Source organism: Mus musculus, chromosome 1 (genome assembly GCF_000001635.26).
Source record: "Mus musculus strain C57BL/6J chromosome 1, GRCm38.p6 C57BL/6J".
Classification (NCBI taxonomy): domain Eukaryota; kingdom Metazoa; phylum Chordata; class Mammalia; order Rodentia; family Muridae; genus Mus; species Mus musculus.
In genome coordinates this window covers 123,649,604-123,672,861 of record NC_000067.6, presented here as the reverse complement: position 1 = coordinate 123,672,861, position 23,258 = coordinate 123,649,604, and the positions used below count along the sequence as shown (strand labels likewise).

At 38.5% G+C, this 23,258-nt stretch overlaps 1 protein-coding gene across 4 annotated transcripts in view; it reads left to right on the top strand.

Annotated features, from left to right (window-relative positions):
• Positions 1-23,258, top strand: part of Dpp10 (dipeptidylpeptidase 10) — a 1,513,678-nt gene that overhangs the window by 1,172,954 nt on the left and 317,466 nt on the right. For all 4 annotated transcript variants that reach the window (XM_006529626.4, NM_199021.3, XM_006529627.4 and 1 more), the window contains exon 5: positions 22,500-22,574. In XM_006529626.4, the coding sequence (XP_006529689.1) occupies positions 22,500-22,574 (75 nt within the window). The remainder of the gene's footprint in view (positions 1-22,499; positions 22,575-23,258) is intronic.

Sequence of the window (23,258 nt, the reverse complement as noted above, 5' to 3'; positions counted from 1 at the left end):
TATATATGTATATGTATATATATTCACATAGGTTTGGTGGCTCCATAATGGCTATCTAGAGGATCAATAGATGACAGACAATGGAAAGGTAGATAGATAGATAGATAGATAGATAGATAGATAGATAGTTAGATAGATGGATAGATAGGTAGATATTCACTTGCACGTATTTAGTAATTGAATTCCGTGTTTTACTGCCATCTAAATAAGAAAATATGACCACAAACACACAAATGCACATATACATTTAATAGAGAAAGAGAAAAATATGGTTTTATTGACCCCAGTTGCTATCATTTGGCCAAAATTGCAATTTTGCCATATTTTAAATGTCTCAGTCTCTAATACCCATGCCATGATTCTTTCTTTTCAAAAAATTTTGGTTTTTGTGTGTGATCTCTCTGTGTGTCTATGTCTCTGTGTGTCTATGTCTCTGTGTGTCTATGTCTCTGTGTGACTATGTCTCTATGTGTCTGTGTCTCTCTGTCTCTGTTTTTCTGTCAAACAGCAGACAGACAAACATGTCTATGTAGACAGCCAAATACAGACAGACAGACAGACACACACACAGAAACAGACACACATACATACTGTCCCTCCACCACCACTCTGTAGTATCTATTACTGTGCATCTTCACCCCATGTCTTTTTCCCATTTCCTTGTGTAGATCTGGAAGAAATGACCTAGTTTAAATTTGAGGTTTCACTATGTGTGCATGCTCATTCCTGTGTCTCACCACTTACCCTGGACTACTTAGAGGGCTCTGGGCAGTCTGGACTACAGAGCAGGCTCTACTTTGAAGCAAGTGAATGTATTTTCAAGTCATACTTCCCGCTCACAATGTCATGCATTTGGCTTACTCTAACAATGACTTGTGCAGCATAGGGTATAGCAGCACATTAGTCCACTTTTCTGTATCACAGTTTCATGGGGAGAAAGTTACTCCTTCCTTTATCTCTCAGCAACATCAACATGTGAGTCATTTCCTTAATGAACTGAAATTCCCCTGTTTTGGTTTGTCTGAAGGTAGCATTTTTTAATAGCAACTTTTGGACATCCTCAGTAGTGTAGCCAGCTCCACTGCTGCTGAGCATTGAGTATTTTATTAGATAAAATAAGGGTTACTTGAACCGGGGTTCATCAGTTACTTTGCTATTGTTATAAAATACCTTGACTAAAGCAATTTAAGGAGGAAAAGGTTTATTTCGGCTCATGGTTCCAGGAAATCAAGGCAAAGATAGCAAAAAGCTCACTGATTGCATTTTATCCTTACATTGGAAGTACAAGTAGAACAGAACATGGGGCATCTCTACATGCCCTTAAATTCTGCCACCAGCCATCCATGTCCCCCAAGACTCCACTTCCGTAACCTTCCCAAACAGCACAATTTACTGGAAACCATCTGTTCACATACATGAGTCCACAAAGAACATTCTTCATTTAAACTTCAATGCCAAGCATGAAGACACTGGAGTATTCTATCTTATAACCAAGGTATCCACTAAATAAGAATGGGGTATATGCATAGCTTTGATTCACTACAAAAAGGATGAGTGACATGTGTCACAGCATGATGAAGCATGATGTGAGATGTTCTCCTGCTATGTAGAATGACACAAGTTTTTAAATTGGGTAATTTCACATTACTAGAAATATCCACTTAGTTTTTTTTTCCATGAGTATTGGTAGATGAAAAGACTTCAAATTCTACTTCCATGATTTATTTAAAAACCTGGCAGATCTTAAATATCATTTTAGCCTCATCCACATCTTCATAGCAGAGCTCTCTGTTTTAATTATTTGACTATTTTCAATTAGTTTGTTTGCACTTTCATTATTAAACTGGGTGAATTCTTTATGTATTAAATATGAAGATTTCTTACTCAATAAGGTCTATAGTTTAATTTAAGAGTTATGTGTGTTCTTTCCTTGAATATATGTCTATGTACCACATGTGTGCAATGTTCACAGAGGTCAGATAAGTAGAACAGTAGACCATCTCAAACAGGAGTTACACAGAGTTGTCATTGCAGGGAATCAAACTGTGGTCCCTCGGGAAGAGCAGCCAGTGCTCTCAATCATTGAGATATCTCTCTAGTTTCTATTTCTGTACTTTTGCTAAAGATTTTGCTATTTGTTTTCCTTTGTGGGTGGTATATTGTTCCATGGAAAGATTTTTGTTTGGGGGAAATAAGGGTGTAGATCAGTTTGTAGACTGCTTTAGTAATATGAATGAGGCCCTGGGTTTAAGCCCCAGTGTCACATAAGCCAGATGAGGTGTAATCTCAGCACTCAGGAGAAGCCACAAGAATCAGAAGTTCAAGGTCAATCCTTAACTACATAGTGAGTCTAAGGCAATTCTGAGCTAAGTGAGATACTATCCAAAAATAACCAATTGTGAGCTGGAGTGTATTTATTTTTCTTAATTATTTTTAACTTGGATTAACTTGTGGGTTTCTGTTATGATCACTATCAGTTTAGTCTTATATTCTTTGACTCATTTTGTGTTTACCCTTCTATGTGAGGAATGAGAAATAAAATCATTATTGTGCATTATTGAGGCACACAGGATTATTTGAAAAGATTATTCTTTGACAGTGAATAGCATTTACACTCTTATAATATATGAGCTATTCAGAAATATATGAATTTATATCTGGAATCTATATCCTTATATGTCTCTCTCTCTCTATATATATATATAAATTTACAGTCAGATATTTTCCCAATTCCATCTTTCTTTAGCAATACCTTGTTAATTTTAGTGCTTTGTTTCTCATTTTTATTATTCTCAGAGTGTTTTTCTCTTTTAAATTATACTTTGTCTTTATTATTCACAACTTCATATGTGTGTATAATGAAAAATGATCAATCCATTTGCCACGACCCAACCCGAACATCTCCAACTAACATGCCCCCTTCCAAATTCATGTTCCTTTCTATAACCCACTAAGACCAATTAAGATAATCCATATGTTTATGGATGTAATGCCATCCACTAGGTCATAAAAAACCTGCCAGCAACCAGACATTTTGAACAAGAGTACTTCTCTCTTCTCTTATAGCTATCCATTTACAATATCTTCTTAACATGGGGAGGTTGTGGAGAGCACCCATGATCTTGTGTAGGTAACCACAGCTACTGTGAGTCTAGGAGGGCAGCAGCCATGTGATACCCTGACACATTCACAGTACTCCTCCTCATCCTTTGGCTCTTTCTTATATTTTCTGCTTCCATTTCTGCAGTGTTCCCTGAGGTTTAATGAGCAGCAGAAAGAGGATTGCAAACAAAGCTGTCAGGAACCCAGGTCTAGAAACACAACTAAACTGTTTTGTGATGTTTTCCTTCACACAGTGGCTATATTGGTGAATGCTAATATCCACATCATTGTGTAATTGATGAATACACTTCTCTTTCCCATTTCCTCCCTCCCTCCCTCCCTCCCTCTCTCCCTCCCTCCCTGTCTGTCTGTCTATTTTTCTGTCTTTCTTTCTTTCTCTCTCCCTCTCTTTCGTTCCTTCCTTCCTCCCTCCTTCCCCCTCTGTCTTGCCCTTCCTTCCTTCCTTCCATCCGTCCTTCCTTCCTTCCTTCCTTCCTTCCTTCCTTCCTTCCTTCTCCCTCTTTCTTTCTTTCTTTCTTTCTTTCTTTCTTTCTTTCTTTCTTTCTTTCTTTCTTTTCTTTCTTTCTTTCTTTCTTTCTCACCTTTCTTTCTTTCTTTCTTTCTTTCTTTCTTTCTTTCTTTCTTTCTTTCTTTCTTTCTTTCTTTCTTTCTTTCTTTCTTTCTTTCTCACCTTTCTTCCTTTCTTTCCATCTTTCTGAGATAAGGTTTCTCTGTGTATCCCTGACTGTCCTGGAACTCATTCTGTACATCAAGCTGGCCTCAAACTCAGACATATACCTGCTTCTGTTGCAAAGTTTTTGGATTAAAGGCACGTGCCTCTACTGTATTTTAAATTTTCTAATATAATTCTGCTATTGTCAGAAGACAAATTTTGTATGTTGTTAAAACAATAATTACATATTTATTAAGACTGATTTAAGTACTTTTTGTAAAGGTATTTAGTGAAGAACACCTTATTTGATTGAGATTTGTTTTCTGTCTTGTGTCACGTATATTATTTTATTTTGTTCTTGTGTTTTCTCTTCCAAAATGGTATTTTCTATCCCCCTTTTAGTTATTTTTCTTTAGGATTCAATTTGGTCATTACTTTTGGAATGGTTGATACTAGTAATTAACTTCCAGGAGGCAGATGATCACATTCAGTATCACAAGCTACTGAAGAATTCACTATATATCCCTCATGTTCATGCCAAATATCCTACCTCAGCCTCCCAAGTGTTGGGAAAATACATAATATAACATGTCTCTACATTTAATTATTTGTATGTGTGCATGTGTCCAATGTGTTAATGTGTGTGGTGTTTGTGTGTTATATGTACATGCTTGCATGCACATGACACATATTAGTCAGAAGATGACATCTGGGTCTTAGTTCTTCCATTCTGAAAGTCCTACATATCAAAGCAAAGTAGTTAGCATTAACACCCTTTTCTGTTGAAACATTACAGTGGCCCACTAGCAATAGGTTAAGTTAGATTAAGGTAAATCAACTTAAATACCTACTTCAGTAGTACACAAAATGTATCCTGCCATTCTCCCAATAGATCCATTAACACTGTATGGTGGCTTCCATCTGGATTATATATGTATAGAGATGGCTTTTTGTGTAATTAGTCAGCTGTTATTCTTACAGGGATCCCATAGATATGGCATTAGTTTCTCTTTCTATTCTCATGATTTCTTTTTGTTAAATTCTTTCTATTTGACTCTCATGAATCTATTTTAGGATTTCTTTGATTTTGCTCAATTCTCAATTTATTGAACCTCTTGAATAAGATAAATATATTCTTTAAAGATGAAATATTTTTCACAAGTTTTGAAATTTCTGCTCCTTTTCTTTGTCATTTCTATCTTTAGATTTTCAGTCTATTTTCTATTCTATAATATACTTTAATAAAATAGAAGTTTAGTTTTTCATCTCTATAACTCAATATTGATGTTTTCTGTATAGTCAGTACATCCATATTTCCACTCTTAAATAAAATCACTTAGATGTTGTCAACTTGAGTGCTGGGTATCATCTCCATCATCACCATCATTTAGCTTTAGCAGTAGTAGTAGTAGTAGTAGTAGGAGTAGTAGTAGTTGTTGTTGTTGTTGTTGTTGTTGACTCTTTCCAAATTAGCTTAAGCAACTTTAGCCAGCTTAGAGCTTTCTGAGAGGAAAAGCTCTTGACTGAGGAAATTCCTAGATCATATTAGCCTGTGGACATGCCTAAAGTGAATTGTCTTGAGTATTAATTGATACAGAAGGGCCCAGCCCACTGTGAGTGGCACTATTTCTAGGCAAGTGGTTATTCACTGTATAAGGAAGCAAGTTACATGTAAACCTGTGTGAGAGCTAGCAACATGATTCTTCTTTCATGGATTCTGCTGTATTTTCTTGGCTGTGAGTGAGTTCTGTCAGATGCAATGCTGCATATAATAACAAACAAGGCTGCTTTTGAGTTCCTGCTTTGAATTCCTATCCTTACTTCTTTCAGTGATAGACTGTGACCTGAAAGAATATGATGGAATAAAACCTTTTAACCCCCCAAGTTGCTTTTGGTCAGAGTGTTATTTATCAGAGCAACAGATATTCAAATTGACTCTTTTGAGTTATCTAACTCATTGCAACCCCTCAACAATTACTGGGGAAAATCAAAAGACAGCAATGAGTTAGGGGAGACTGAGCAAAATCTCACCTATCAGTTTCAGACTGAAACCATTCAAACCACTTATAGTCAGCATTTTTCAAACTCCTGGAGTATCCTCAGATTATTCTTTTAATTTGAATGATTGTTTCAATGTGTCATTTAGAACATACATGTTGTAAATCTGTTTATGTTGGAAGTACATAGGATTAACCCTATGGCCTCAGGTATGCTAGCCAAATGTTTTAGCATTATTACAGCCCCAGCCTAAGTCTATTTTTATTAGTGCCCTGATGGTTCCAAGTATTTATTTTCCCATAAGGGACAGAAAACAGAAATATTTATATTTCTTTATTTACTTACACACATTTTTTAACACACAAAAGAACTTGGATATCATTTTAGAAAAAAATATATTTGTAGGGCCAATTCACAGCAGTGTTTTTGGCAAGTGAAAAGAAGGGTAAACTAGAAATTCAGTGTATAGTATCAAAATGACATGACAACACCCAAGAATAGCAGATGCTATTTCTTGCTATAGGTGTCATTGTATTAATAAATATTCCCATGATTATCCATATAATTGTCAGAATATTATTTCTTTGTGACAGTAAGTTAAGTTCATTTAGTTGTAAGGTTGACTTATAATTTCCATGTGCCATAGTGACTTTTCTAAGTTCTTTTGGTTAAGCCTTCCATATTGGATATTATATCCTGTACTGTCTTTAAATGTTTCCATTTATTTTGAAACTCATTAAAATTGTCCATATACTGGGAAGATAAACATCTATGTGAGCCAGGGATGTGATTCAATAGTTAAGAGCCTTTATGTTTTGCAGAGAACTAGGGTTAGATTCCTAGCACCCACACTGGGCAGCTCACAACCCTAGCATTCCCCTACATTGGGTCATCTGGTCTCCACAAGACCAAGGGGCTCCCCTCCCAGTGATTCCAGATAAGGCAATTCTCTGCTAAATATCCAGCTGCAGCCATTAATCCCCCCACCCCCATGTATACTCGTTGGTTGGTGGTTTAGTCCCTGGGAACTTTTGGAGGCTTGATTTGTTGATATTGTTCTTCCTATGAAGGGGTTTACAACCCCTTTATCTCCTTCAGTCCTTGCTCTAACTATTCCACTGGGGTTCCCCCACTCAATCTGATGTGTGGCTATGTGCATCCACATCTATATTGGTCAGGTTGTGGCGGAGCTTCTCATGGGACAGCTATACCAGGCTGCTGTCAGCAAGCACTTCTTGGCATTAGCAATAGTGTCTGGGTTTAATGTCTGCAGATGGGATGGATCCCTAAGTGGGGCAGTCTCTGGATGCCCTTTCCTTCAGATTCTGCTCCACTCTTTGTCCCTGCATTTCTTTTTGACAGGAAAAATTCTGAATCATGATTTTTTGAAGTGAAAGGGTGGCAAAATCGCTAAACGTGGGGCTGTGTGTACCCACTGGATATGGTCTCTACAGGTTCTATCTCTACTTTGTTGGGTATTTCAGCTAAAGTCCTCTCTTTTAGGTCCTGGGAACCTCTTGGGTCCATGACATTTGGGACTTTCTAAAGGATATCCCCAGTTTCACCTCCCTCACTACAACACAGTTTTGTAATGCAAAAGACACTGTCAATAGGACAAAATGGCTACACACAGATTGGGAAGATATCTTTACCAACCCTACATCCAATAGAGGGCTAATATCCAATATATACAAAGAAATCAATAGTCTGCAGAGAACCAAATAACCCTTTTAAACATGGGATACAAAACTAAACAAAGAATTCACAACTGAGGAATCTTGAATTGTTGTGAAACACTTAAAGAAATGTTCAACATTCTTAGTCATCAGGAAAATGCAAATCAAAACAATCCTGAGCTTCTACCTCACACCAGTCAGAATGGCTAAGATCAAAAATTCAGGTGACAGCAGATGTTGGCAAGGATGTGGAGAAAGAGGAGCACTCCTTCATTGCTGATGGGATTGTAAGTGGGCATAACAACTCTAGAAATCAGTCTGGTGGCTCCTCAGAAAATTGGACATAGTACTACCTGAGGACCAGCTATACTACTCCTGGACATATATCCAGAAGATGCTCCAACATATAACAAGCACACATGTTCCATTACTTTCATAGTAGCCATATTTATAATACCCAGAAGCTGGAAACAACACAGATGTCCCTCAACAGAGGGAAGGATATAGGAAATGTGGTACATTTACACAATGGAATACTACTCAGTTATTAAAAACCATTAATTCATGAAATTCACAGAGAAATGGATGGAACTACAAAATATCATTTAGAGTAAGGTAACCCAGTTACAAAAGAACACACATGATATGTACTCACTGATAAGTAAATATTAGGCAAAATGGCTCAGAATATCCATAATACAACTCACAGACCATATGAAGCTCAAGAACAAGAAAGACCATACCAAAGTGTGGATGTTACAGTCTTACTCAGAAAGGGAAAGAAAATAATCTCCGAAGGTAGAGGAAAAGAGGGATGTGGGAAGGAGAGAGGAGGGGTAGGAATAAAAGAGGACCAGTGCAGATAAGAGAGGTGATGGATGAGAAGTACAGAGGGTCAGGAATTGTGTGTATTCAATTATGAATAGGGTAGCCTTATCCTGACCTCATAAGTATTAATTGCTGATGAGTTCTAGCTGAAATCCAATTATTGTCTCCATTTGTGCACCACAAGACTCCAATAGATGGTTCAAAACCCATAGATACACAGAGAATTTTGCTTAATCTTAATGGATCTAAAAAACCTTGAAATGTTTGAAGCAGAATTTTAGGGAAGAGAGGTGTCAAGAGGGTTACAAGGAGGGTTGTTGATGGTGGGTGGGTACAGTATTCATAAAACACATTATATATTAGTAACATTGTCAAGGAACAATTTCTTCTAAAAATTGATTGTAATAAAGTAATTTTTACAGAAAGCATGGCTTGAAGTAATTTGCTATTAGACAACTATATTCCAAACATGTTACCTTTTAAGCATCATGTTAGAAACATGATAAAGCATTATAGTAAGAAAAAAAGATTCAAAATGTATACTCTTTTATATTTTGCTAGATTTTACATATACACAGACCCAAAGACACACATATGCATGATCACACACACACACACACACACAGATACACATACAATCACACAGACAAACATTGTTCCTGTATGTATGTGGTATGTAGGTGCTCTTGCATGCGGACTCAAAGGTTAGCAATGGTTTCTTCTCCTATAGCCTTCCATCCTTTGTAATTTTGAGCCAACATCTCTAGAGTCTGAAACTAGCCATTTCAGCTAGACTGGCTGGTTATCGCACCCTTGATATCCCTGCTTTATCTTCACAAGTGTGCAGTAAAAATCAAACAAAAGAAAAGAAAACCAAACCAAAACAACAAAAGAAACAAAGGAAAAACCCTTTCTCTTACATGGGTGCTGAAGATCCAATCTCAAGTTGTAGTACTGAGCCATCTAGCTAGCTAGCTCCTTACTCTTTCTGTTTATTCTATTATTTAATGTACGTGTCCTTAAATGTAACAGAGCTATTTAGGAGAAAAGTATATTCAAGCTATATTAAGCATTAAGTTAATTTGAAAACTCATTAGAGCAGCACAAACTTAATTTCAAACAAAAGTTGGCATGGTTATGCAAGTCATAATATTCCTGTCCCCATTCACCTAGAGCCTTTGTCATTTGTCAACACTTCCCAATAGAAAAATACTGGCAGATTTCTCTTCAAAGTCACCATGTCTGATCTACTTACCCCACTGACAGAACTCAGTGGGTATTAAAAAAAATTAAAGGTTATAAAGAAATTATACAGTATTGTATATTGCCTATGATCTAAATCAATACAAGATTATTATCACCATTCATGATTATTGAGCATTGGGGATCTATGTAAAATATTCCACATAGATTACTAGGCACAGATTTACTAATCTTAAAAACAGAACATCTAGACACAGGATTGAGAGGCTGAGTCAGTTGGTAAAGTGGCTGACATTTTTTAGTTTGGAGATGAGATGAAAGGATGGTCCATGTAGAGACTGCCATATCCAGGGATCCACCCCATAATCAGCATCCAAACGCTGACACAATTGCATACACTAGCAAGATTTTATCGAAAGGACCCAGATGTAGCTGTCTCTTGTGAGACTATGCCGGGGCCTAGCAAACACAGAAGTGGATGCTCACAGTCAGCTAATGGATGGATCACAGGGCTCCCAATGGAGGAGCTAGAGAAAGTACCCAAGGAGCTAAAGGGATCTGCAACCCTATAGGTGGATCAACATTATGAACTAACCAGTACCCTGGAGCTCTTGACTCTAGCTGCATATGTATCAAAAGATGGCCTAGTCGGCCATCACTGGAAAGAGAGGCTCATTGGACACGCAAACTTTATATGCCCCAGTACAGGGGAACGCCAGGGCCAAAAAGGGGGAGTGGGTGGGTAGGGGAAGGGGGATGGGTGGGTATGGGGGACTTTTGGTATAGCATTGGAAATGTAAATGAGCTAAATACCTAATAAAAAATGGAAAAGGAAAAAAAAATAAAGCTGGACATGTTAGTGTGTGCTTATGATCTCAATTCTAAGAAGAGTCAGACAGGGATATGTCCATGGTGTTATATGCACATATGCATATATATGCTGTATGCTAGCCTACTTCAGTTTCAAGGCAGTGGAAGATCTGAAAGAAAGGGGAAAAGTAGCTAAGGTTGACTTGTGGCCTCCACGTGTACTTTTATGCATGAGAGAGAGAGAGAGAGAGAGAGAGAGAGAGAGAGAGAGAGAGAGAGAGAGAGAGAGAGAAATGCATACACATATAAAATGCCTAGTTATATCATGGATTGTCTGCATTGGCCTGTTTTAGAAAAGTAGCAAATAGCAGAAAGTGACCACTGTGTTTGTAAAACATGAAAACACCAAACCACCATTTGGTATCACAAAAATATACAATGGAAGTTCTGTCCTTGGTAACAGAATAGGTAAAGAAAGGGAAGGAGTAAAGAAGAAGAACGCAAGATCTGAACTTCAAATCCTCTCCAGATAAACAGTCTTCTGACTGTGGGAAGCAAACTTTGGCCTTGTCCAAAGCCACACGTGTAAAACTTGTTTGTTCTCTTCTTGCCTGTTCTTTAACAAGCCAAACTATAAAGAATAGTAATAAAAGCCCACATTTGACATCAAACCATGCTTTTATGTTGACAGTCTTTCCAACTTCTATTAAATTTCCTTTTTCTTTTTAAAAGATTTTACATTAGTTCATCAATTGATTGATTGTGTGTGTGTGTGTGTGTGTGTGTGTGTGTGTGTGTGTGTATGTGTGTGTGTACATGTCTTCCATAACTAAGGAGCATTTGACAGTTGGTAGCTTCTAGAAAGGCAGTGTCTGGTTTCTTCAGTAATGTGGCCTTGTATAGGTCAGCAATGCTCTATGCATAGTACATACAATTGGATTCAACATCGTATAAAAGTAATAATAAAAAACTGTATTATTTTTTTACTAAAAATATTACTGCTTTTCAATTTTGAGTATAGAGAGCTACTCTGTAGAACTACCCTGCCTAGGTATTTCTGTTTAGTTTTCTATATTATAATGAGAGGTACTTGTACATATATTTATTGACATCATATTCCAAAAAGTTTGAGGAATTCTTACCCCAGTTCAAACATTCTCTAATATACTATGCTAATTTTTAAGGCAACCAAGTCCCTCTTACAACTGTGTTAATTTAATCCTATCCTGGTTCTTTTCATCCAGTTCTCTATCAGCCTCGAATCATGCAAATACCTATGTTCCATTTCCTGGAACTTCTGACATTTCAGTTTGTGTTCAATGATTTCTTGCTGTGATCTTTAGTATCTGACAGTTGGAACACCATCATTATCCTGTTTCTAACTCTAGTTATAATGTCTCTGACAAAAGTGAATCATTGCAGTGAAGGCTCTTAATAGAGACATTACTGTGGCAATAAAAGATGTAAATTGCAATTTCAAACAATCTACAAGAGCTATGATGGAAGCAGTGATCAGTCCTTTGATGAACTGCAAGTAGATTTCTATACAGTGTGGTCAGATTTGTCACTTATGCAAGGAAGAATAGAAACTTAGTAGTTTATACTTATGTTTTCTATGTGTCTGTGTATGTGTGTATATGTGTATGGGTATACAGGTGCCCACAGTGTCCAAAAGGGAACATCAGATCCTCTGGAGCTAAACTGTGAATCACACTAATAGGGGCTGAGAACCAAAGTCTTGTCCTCTAGGAGAGCAGTGGACATTCTTAACCTCTTACTGTTCTCTCTGGCATGAAATGCAACTTTTTTTTTTTCTGAGACAGGGTTTCTCTGTGTAGCCCTGGCTGTCCTGGAACTCACTTTGTAGACCAGGCTGGCCTTGAACTCAGAAATCCACCTGCCTCTGCCTCCCAAGTGCTGGATAAAAGCTGTGCGCCTGCTTTTCCTAAGGTCCTGAGTTCAAATCCCAGCAACCACATGGTGGCTTACAACAATCTGTAATGAGATCTGATGCCCACTTCTGGGGTGTCTGAAGACAGCTACAGTATACTTACCTATAATAAAGAAATGCAGCCTCTTAAAAGAAGAGAATTAGAACAGGAACTTTGGCATATGTATTTTGAGGAAGGAGAAGGGAGAGGTAAAGTTGTTATAGCAAGTTCAGTTAAACATGTGTGAAGAAAAAAAATGAGAAACACATTCAGAGGATACAAAACTGTTGTCATCTTGGTCTGGGGCCCTAAGTATAGCATGCTGTACAAAGAGCATGAGTTTGAAGAGAGTCCAGGCTATCTAGAGTAACCTCCTCTGAAGGACTACACGTGATAATACAAATAAATATAGTGGGAAACAGTATTAACTATAACTGTAATGTTAGTGACGAACACATTGGGTGAGGAAGAAATGTTTCCCCATTTTACAAAGGGATAGATTGAAATTAAGCATAAGCATCCATTTAATGCTCATCTATTAGAGATGAGGCTGATAGTCAACCCTGTTCTGATATCTTTCACAAACTCAAGCATACCGTAGTTAAAATTGATACATCTGGTCCTGGTGACATATCTCAGAGTTAAACTTACCTTTAAACTTGAAATATGAGTTTAGATACCAGACCCAATGCAAAAAAATGGCACAGTGATATGTATGTGTAATTTCAGCTGCTGGGAGGTAGAAACAGGGAGTTCTATGGAGATGCTAGCTAGCCAAGAGATGTTCCACATCTAACAGGAGCTGCCTAAAGAACAGATCCATTGAGAGAACCAATACCCCAAATTGTCCTATGGCTGATACACACAGACACACAGACACACAGACACACAGACACACAGACACACACACACACACCACACACACACACACACACACACACACACGCAAACGCAAACACAAACACACAGGCAAATATATACACATACGCGTACACAGACACACAGACACAGAAACATGCATACACATTACTTGTATATATACACAGAGAAAAGATACAGCATGAAGCTAATCTCTCAACATTTTCTCATTTTTCAATGCTATCATTGACTTTAAATCTCTGATGAATTTTTCAGTCACCTTCTTTCTACCCTCAAACACTAACAGAAAATCTTCTTATAGCTTCCAAGTGCCTGTGTCTGTTCCTTTCACTTTAACTTCTTGAGATTGTTTGTTTAACTTGTCGCAGGTTCTCCTGACCCCTAATATATAGGGTAGCCTCAGATCTGACTTACTTTCAATCCATTTGCCAAAACAAACTTCTATATACAAAGCAGATCTTACTCCCTTTTGCCTTCAGTGTCAGGATTCCTGATAATCTCTGCCACAATGAAGGGTTGATAATGTGGCCTTAATAGGAAGTTGCCATCCAAGCCCTCATCTCCATCTTCTCTGGAGCCTTCAAAGCAACTTGATGTTTTTCTGGTGGTTTTCTCATGAGTTCACTCAAGTGGAAAATGATAGACCATGAATCTTTCACCTACATTCTTCAAGTGTGTGATAGGTTTAGGCTTTTATTCTTAAGCCCTCATCAAGGGCTGCTTTCCTCACACCCATCCTTAGGTCCATTGCTACTTTCTCATAATTGTGCAAACTGCCAAGCCCCAGGGAGAATAGCCATCCCCCACAATGAAAATTATTCCAGGGCAATTTTTAAAACATATAATTTTAAGTTAGCATCTGGTTTTCTAACTTTTCTTAAAAGCATATCTATCTATCTTTCTTTCTTTCTTTCTTTCTTTCTTTCTTTCTTTCTTTCTTTCTTTCTTTCTTTCTTTCTTTCTTCCTTCCTTCCTTCCTTCCTTCCTTCCTTCCTTCCTTCCTTCCTTCCTTCCTTTCTTTCTTTCTTTCTTTCTTTCTTTCTTTTTTAAACAACACTATACATTTCCTGTATGCTCAGGAGAAGCTAGCACTGGCTTCTGCTCTTCTGAGAGAGTCCAGTGAGTCATTCTCACCCTGGAAGCCACAGCCTTTCTTTAAGCACATTGTCTCTACAGTCTGTTCGGTTTCACATGGCAGCTCTGTAATGGACCACAGAGGTGCCTGCTGCTTATCTTACTCTAGCCAATATGGCATGAAAATCTGCCTAGTGGGGTACCTTTTTACCTGGTAAAGCCTTCAGAGGCCTTGATGCTTCTCATATGGTGAATGATCTGTGTCGAGCTGAGTGATGCCAGACTTGTAAGAGGCTGCACATGTTCCTCGGGTGCCTCAGATACATCACCCTTATTGATTGGTCCAGTAGACCATGTGCATTACTCTTTTACTTATCCTTTTGCCTCTCTTTAAAGGAACTTGCTGAAATTTAGAAGTCAAACCTTTTATTACCCTCCAGGACAATGGGCTCAAATAGTCACTGGTAGGCATTATGGTTTAATAATGCTAAATACATACAAAAATTCTTTGTTGTTCTGAAGAGATGGCTTAATCAATAAACATTAATACCCAGGGTTGATTCCCAGAACCCAGGCAGTTGTGGCATGCTTATTATCCCAGCATTAGTAAAATAGGATGTAGACACAGGGGGATTCCTAGAATCAACAAACTAGCTAGCCTGGCCTATTTGGGTATGATCTAGGCCAGTGAGAAACCCTGACTCAAAAAATGGGAGGGCACTGAGCAGCAATTATCTTATATTGTGTTTTGGCTTCTACACAGGAGTATGTACTTACAACACACTGTTTCTACATCCCTTTATCTCAGCAAGGAATTAGTTGTGAAGGCAGCATTAAAGTTACTAAAATAAACTTCCCCAAACTCATATTTATTCTTGCTGTGGTTGGGGCTTTGCCTATGATGTCCAGAAGAAGGTTTTGTGTCATCTTGAGCTACAATTACAGGCTCTTGTGGATGTTGAAAGCAGCACTCCAGTGCTCTGGAAAAGCAGCAGTCACTCCTAACTGCTAGCCATCACTGTACAACCCCCATCTAACAGGCCTGATTTGAAGGCTTATCCAATTGAGACTCAACAGAATTATATTAAAATTCACAATTAAGGCCAGTGTCAAGAAGCTCTCCTTACTGCCAGAAAGAAACCTTTCTCTGATGTGCAAGAGATAATAATAGAAATGCTTTATAGCAATGGCTCTCCATCTTCCTAATGTTGTCACACTTTAATATAGTTTTGCATGTTGTGGTGACCCCCAACCACAAAATTATTTTGTTGCCACTTCATAACTCTAATTTTGTTATGGTTAAGAATAGTAATGTAAATATCTGGTATTTGAAACCTGTCAGAGGACCTTTTGATATCTCATAAGGTACAGGACCCACAGGATGAAAACCACTGCTTTAAAGTATAATAAATTTGTGTAAGACCTCCAGCATTCCTTGAATAAACTGATAGGTTGTGTTGTGTGTGTATATGCATATATGTGTGCATATGCAGGCATAAAGACTAGAGGGTCTGAAGTGTCCTGCTATATAGCATTCCATCTTATTCTATTGTCATTGAGTCTTTCATTAAAACTGATGTTAACCTGGCAGCTAGCAAGTTTATGTATACACCGTTATCTCTACAGTGCAAGGATTATGGGTGCACAAGGTAGCACTAGCCTTTTATATGGGGGTTTAGGGATGTGAACTTAGGTCCTCATGTTTTTTTTCTGTGCAGGTTTTCAATCACTTAACTGTCTCTCTAGCTCTAAAATGAGTTTCCAATGTTATTTTCACATTAAGGGTCCTTGAATCCTAGGTGACCATTGCTAGGCTCTAGTTTTCAGCAGCTTGTGCCCCTGCAAAGGTATTTGGAACGATTCCCAGTTTGTGTGCAGCCAAAGCTGGAGGGAGTACAGTGATAATTAACAAAGTGTCAGACTGGATAATGGGAGGAACTGTAAAGACACTAAAATGTTGTTACCAAGGCCCAGACGCACCTGTGAAAACAGGAAGTTAATTTGTGTGAAGAATCTCGCATGGGGTGGAGGAGACAAAGCATGTGAGATTTCTTTTAAAAAATTCATACTAGACAGAAACAAAAATCTCCACCAAAAAAAAAAAAAAAAAAGAAAAGAAAAGAAAAGAAAAAAGAATGAAAGCAGCAAAGAGCAAACAACACCCTCTGGCTGGTGAGATAACTCAAGGTCTGGGAGAGGGGCCCTCTTGGACTCTCTTTGCCCCTCTGTCACCTTGAGACAAAGTCACCATCTTTGATAGTGGAGTTTTCTAATCCCTAGGACAGAAGTTGAGACATTGATCTCATAGCAGGTTTTTAAATAGCAGTGGGGCTTTGCATACTGTCCATTTCGTCACCTCTTTAAATAACAATATACTTGCTAAGACTGCAGTGCCAGCACAGGTGACCTTGTTGATTGGATGTTAAGTTCCTTTTAGGTTAGTTCCTCTGAATTTTTACCACATAAGATGCCTGGCAAATACAAAAGTGGATGCTCACAGTCATCTATCAGATGGAGCCCCTAATGAAGATGCTAGAGAAAGTACCCAAGGAGCTAAAGGGGTCTGCAATCCTATAGGAGGATCAACAATATGAGCTAACCAGTACCCCCCCCCCAGAACTATGTACCTAGTTGCATATGTAGCAAAAGATGGCCTAGTTGCCCATCAATGGGAGGAGAGGCCCTGTTCTTGCTACTTGACTCCTGCAGCTTGATGCTGGCATTCCCCTGATCATATGCCTCAGTACAGGGGAATGCCAGGGTCAAGCAGTGCGAGTGGGTGGGTTGGGGAGCAGGGTGGGGGGGAGGCGGCGGTATACCTGACTTTTGGGATAGCATTTGAAATGTAAATGAAGAAATATAATAATAATAATAATAATAATAATAATAATAATAATAATAATAATAACAACAACAACATGTTAGGCAGAGGGGCAGAGGGAGGAGTAAAAGGTGATGAACGAGGATCTTAGTCACATTTGGTTAGCCCCAAGAACTGTTGGGCATCACTGACAATCTCTGAGAGGTGGAGAATATGCGTGTGACATGACCTGCTTGATGAGCAGCAGCTGGTGATTGGAATGCTGTTATTACTGTCCGTTATCTTTAAATATTGATTCTTTATAAGTAAACACAGAATGGTGTGGATGATTGACTGCTGGTGCTGAAGATTGGACATAGGCCAACTAAGGAGAAGAACTTGCAACTCTCAGGGTTGTACTCTGACCAGTCACTGTGGCCACTCTATTCTCTTTGTATATGACTCAGAATGAACGAGGAGCTAAGTTATTTCTGAGAGTAGTTGTCTGCCCACATTAAACAACAATACAACAACAGCAGCAAATCAAAAACAAACAAAACATTGTTTTCTGCAATGCTCCTAAAACTCAGTGAATCAGATTAAAAGAAAAATCAAAATTTATTTTCCAAAATAAAAGCTTCCCTGAAATCCGAACAGAAAAAGAGAGTAAGCAGGTCAGTCCAATTACAGCCTGAATGGCATTCCCCGGAATGTAGTCTTCACACAGGGGTAACGTGAAGTCGCCTGATGGGAACCAGTCCATCTTTTAATTGTCCTGTCTCTCCTTGCTTCTGCTTCACAGAGAAGGTGAATGGAACTGACAGACTACTTTTGCATGGATACTCATTGTTCCTACTTCTTTTTAAAGATCTTCACAGTCTTTGAATACAAACCCTTTGGCCCCTCCTGCTGAATTACTTATTATAATTTTATAGAGAATGTAAAATTCCAGAAATGAAAATAAAGCCAATACACACCCTTAAATTGTAATTTTATTCTTGAAAATAACACATAAATATTCCTCCATTCCACTGAATTTTGACAACACACATACCAAATGCCAGCAGTTGGAGGTTCCATGATACTAAGCTGCCACTCTTAGATTCTGACTAAAAAATCCCTCATCCAACCTGACTGCATGTTGGGGATCTGCTGTTATCTCTTCTAGTTTGGAAATTCTTCAGTGGTGTTGGATTTTAGTGATGAGGAGAAAAGGGGGAGAAGGGTGGAGCTGTACAGAAAGCACTGAATGTTCTGAAAGAGATCTTTAGCTCTCACCCCAGACAAAGCACATTGTCTCCTTTCAAAGATTTCCTATAATAAAGTGGGGCAGGTTGTTGCAAAATAAGGAGGGCTTATTATAAGGCCTGTGCTCTAAGACCCAGGTAAAGAAACTTGATATATGTGATGTAAGGTATGTGACAGGGGTCGCTCCCTCTTAGCCTCCCTCTTAGAGGAGAAGAATGGAGCAGCATGGTTTATGTGTGACCCATGCTGTGTAACAGTGGCCAGGTTGCCTTCGATCCCCAAGATACAGGAGTCTGAGTTGTTCAAGCCTTGCTGTCATTCCTTTCTACTTAGAGCCTAGTAATCTACAGTGCCTGGTTCTCACAGAAGTAAGTAGAGGGCAAGCCTAAGGATACTGATTCATTATAAAGGATGAAAATGCAGAGGCAGATGACAAGATCCAAAGAAAATGGCAGACAGGGAAAGGTACTGACCACCAGGGTCTCTGACTTGGATTTGGAATACACCATTATCCCCAAACTCCTTTAATCTCAATGTGCAGAATTAGCTGGATTATTTGCTCCATGTCCTTGTATCAGTTCAAATATCATAACTGAGATGTTTGAGCCTTAATGTCCACAGTTTGAATGCAACCCCTTCCTTCCCATATCTTAAGGTACCACTGGAAAGGAGAAAAGGGGTAGGGCCAACAAGGAAAGGGAAGAAGAGAAACATATCTCTACCTTCTTCTATTTTCCTTAGAGAGTTTTGTATGAACATAAAGTAATGTTCAAAGTAGAACTAAGTTATACAAAGTAATTTACATAGGCATGTCTCAGCAAATACCATGCAAACAGCCTAGTCTGTTTAAAGTAACTTAGACTATTAATTTTTGTTCCTGTCAAGTCAACGATTTTCCTGTCTTCCCCTTTGATTTGAATGCAACAATTACCTATATTTCATGTAGAGTCATTTCTACCCTTCTATGTATTGAACTATCATCATGCATTTTAAATTACCACTGTCACAAAGTCAGTTCAATTGTTAAATGGCAAGCTCAGAATCCATCAGTACATTGTACTTACAATAATTGTTTGGTATCAAATACAATTAGTTACATATTTGTACTGTATCTGCTTTACCCTGGGAATTCCCTTTAAAGAAAGTTTGTTTTTGATGGATCTTTTATTACAAATGCTCAAGGAAGTAAATAGGAAAAAAAAAAATCATTCAGAAAATGGCAACAGAGAATTTTAATAATGTATCTTTTATTTCTAGTAACACAATATAAAGCATTGTGGATATTTCAGAATTTCAATGAACCTTTACAAATGTAAAAGCATGTGGGCACATGTGCATTTGAGGTATACATATGTGTGTGTCAAAAATAAGTATACATCTCACAAATACATATAGAGAGTAACACAGAGTCTGTGTTTGTATTGGTGCATGTGTGTGTCAAATAAAAATATATACTTTGTAAACACATCTACATAGAGAGCAATACACAGACAGAGAGAGAGTGGGGTGCAAGCGAGAAAGAAGAGGCGAGGAATGTGCCTGTGCAACCCTAGTTGGACATCACTTGTCGTCTAGATTGACAACAAATTTGGAAAGTGGCCCTTCTGCGTCTATCTCCCCAGGTTTGGATTTATGGATATGAGCCACCACACCTGGATCAACATTTTTTTTTATTTTGTTTGAGACAGAGTCTCATATAGGCCAAACTGTGGTTTATAATATTGTAAGAGGTTCTCAAGAATTAACAAATTCTACATGGTCCATCCTTTTATCTCAGCTCCAAACTTTGTCTCTGTAACTCCTTCCAAGGGTGTTTTGTTCCCACTTCTAAGGAGGGGCATAGTGTTCACACTTCAGTCTTCATTTTTCTTGAGTTTCATGTGTTTAGGAAATTGTATCTTATATCTTGGGTATCTTAGGTTTTGGGCTAATATCCACTTATCAGTGAGTACATATTGTGTGAGTTCCTTTGTGAATGTGTTACCTCACTCAGGATGATGCCCTCCAGGTCCATCCATTTGGCTAGGAATTTCATAAATTCATTCTTTTTAATAGCTGAGTAGTACTCCATTGTGTAGATGTACCACATTTTCTGTATCCATTCCTCTGTTGAGGGGCATCTGGGTTCCTTCCAGCTTCTGGCTATTATAAATAAGGCTGCTATGAACATAGTGGAGCATGTGTCCTTCTTACCAGTTGGGGCATCTTCTGGATATATGCCCAGGAGAGGTATTGCTGGATCCTCCAGTAGTACTATATCCAGTTTTCTGAGGAACCGCCAGACTGATTTCCAGAGTGGTTGTACAAGCCTGCAATCCCACCAACAATGGAGGAGTGTTCCTCTTTCTCCACATCCACGCCAGCATCTGCTGTCACCTGAATTTTTGATCTTAGCCATTCTGACTGGTGTGAGGTGGAATCTCAGGGTTGTTTTGATTTGCATTTCCCTGATGATTAAGGATGTTGAGCATTTTTTCAGGTGCTTCTCTGCCATTCGGTATTCCTCAGGTGAGAATTCTTTGTTCAGTTCTGAGCCCCATTTTTTAATGGGGTTATTTGCTTTTCTGAAGTCCACCTTCTTGAGTTCTTTATATATGTTGGATATTAGTCCCCTATCTGATTTAGGATAGGTAAAGATCCTTTCCCAATCTGTTGGTGGTCTTTTTGTCTTATTGACGGTGTCTTTTGCCTTGCAGAAACTTTGGAGTTTCATTAGGTCCCATTTGTCAATTCTCGATCTTACAGAGCAAGCCATTGCTGTTCTGTTCAGGAATTTTTCCCCTGTACCCATATCTTCAAGGCTTTTCCCCACTTTCTCCTCTATAAGTTTCAGTGTCTCTGGTTTTATGTGAAGTTCCTTGATCCACTTAGATTTGACCTTAGTACAAGGAGATAAGTATGGATCGATTCGCATTCTTCTACGTAGACACTAGCATATCCGGGGATCCATCCCATAATCAGCTTCCAAATGCTGACACCATTGCATACACTAGCAAGATTATGCTGAAAGGACCCTGATATAGCTGTCTCTTGTCAGAGTATGCCTGGGCCTAGCAAACATAGAAGTGGATGCTCACAGTCGGCTATTGGATGGATCACATGGCCCCCAATGAAGGAGCTAGAGAAAGTACCAAAGAAGCTAAAGGGATCTGCAACCCTATAGGTGGAACAACATTATGAACTAACCAGTACCCCGGAGCTCTTGACTCTAGCTGCATATGCATCAAAAGATGGCCTAGTCGGCCATCACTGGAAAGAGAGGCCCATTGGACACGCAAACTTTATATGCCCCAGTACAGGGGAACACCAGGGCCATAAAAGGGGAGTGGGTGGGTAGGGGAGAGGGGGTGGGTGGCTATGGGGGACTTTTGGTATAGCATTGCAAATGTAAATGAGCGAAATACCTAATAAAAATGGAAAAAAAAAGAATTAACAAATTAATTTTCAAAATAATGGAAGTTTACATTTCAGAACATTATGTTGACAATGTGCTTAATGATTGAAAATGAACTTGAACTTGTGATTCTCCAGCCTCTACTCCCCCAATGTCCGTTTTTGCATTAACAGGGATGGGATACAGGACTTCTGTGTGCATGTCAAGATCTGTAGCAAAACAGCATCATCCCAACCCCATTTTTCCTTGATCATAAAAATATTGGTTTTTAAGTCTTAGCATATAAAATGGCTTTTTTCATGTGTTTTTAATGAACTCTTGGATATATTTAAAAATATTTTATTAACTGATTTTGATACAGTGATTATGAAAATATACACAAGACTAACACTAACTCAAGCCAGACAAAAATCACAGAATCTAGGGAAGAAGGTGAGAAAGAAACCTTCCACTAGCTGAGGAGCTATTTGTATCTGATATCTGCTGGGAGGGAGAGAGGAAGCTTTCTGAAATGCTGTAATCACTGGTATGTCAACCACATGACAGACAAGTCTCATTCCCAAAACTAGATGAGCTATAAAAACTGGACTGTGTGGGGAAACAAAAAAAGGAAAGAACCAACTAAATGTTGAGGAGGGAGGATGGGAAGGTGGAATGGACAATGATGAGAAAAGTTTGGAGCAGTGTCCTATTCCAAATTATATTGTATAAAATTATTATCACAGAATTAGCAAAATTAAATTTCAAAGGAATGAAAGTTTCCATTTCAGATTATTTTGACAAATTGAGATTTACCTTATGCTTCATATCCATACTCAAGTCACTTCTTCTGTTATTCATCTCTGTAAAATAATCATTCCTTTCTTTCTTTTGGTTCTTCTAGGTAACGTTTAAAGCCTCCAGACACTCACTTTCCCCAGATTTAAAGTATGTTCTCCTGGCATACGACGTTAAGCAGGTAAAGGAACTCTTGTGCTTCTACTGAGCTTTTTCTCTGTGGACACTGAGACAGCTAGTTTATATTTAAACTTAGAAGTGCTCAAGCAAGGTGAGTGTGGCTGTGGTAAAGACAAGACTGAAATTGAGATGGTTGACTAGCAAATCACTGGAACAATCTGTCAGGTGAGAGTTACAAGTGCATGAGGTTTTAGCAAGTGTGACAGAGGTATGCTGGTTTTCAGGATAAGCCCTTTAGAGTCAGTGGAATTAGAGGGCATATATAGGACAGAGACGTTCCTACTGGATATGTCCTGGGCTGCAATGTATACACAAAGAGAACTGTTTCAAATAATGATCAGTATATGCTTTGGTAGTATTTTAAGGATTTCATTATATTTGTGTGTGTGTGTGGGGGGGGGGTATTGGTGGTTTTCATAATGTGAATGACGGTCAGAGGGTCACTTAGAGAGTGGATTTTCTCTTCCTACCATCTGAGTCCTAGAGACTGAATTAAGTAAGGTACTAAGGTCATTACTCTTAGTGGCAAATGCCTTTATTCACTGAGACATCTTGCCAAGCCAGGATATGGATTTGTTGTTGCTGCTGTTAATGTATTGCTGAAATTGTGTGGAATCTGAAGTGTCTATTCGTACAATATAGCAATTGAGGTCATCACACACTGAACTACTTTGCCAGCTGGTGG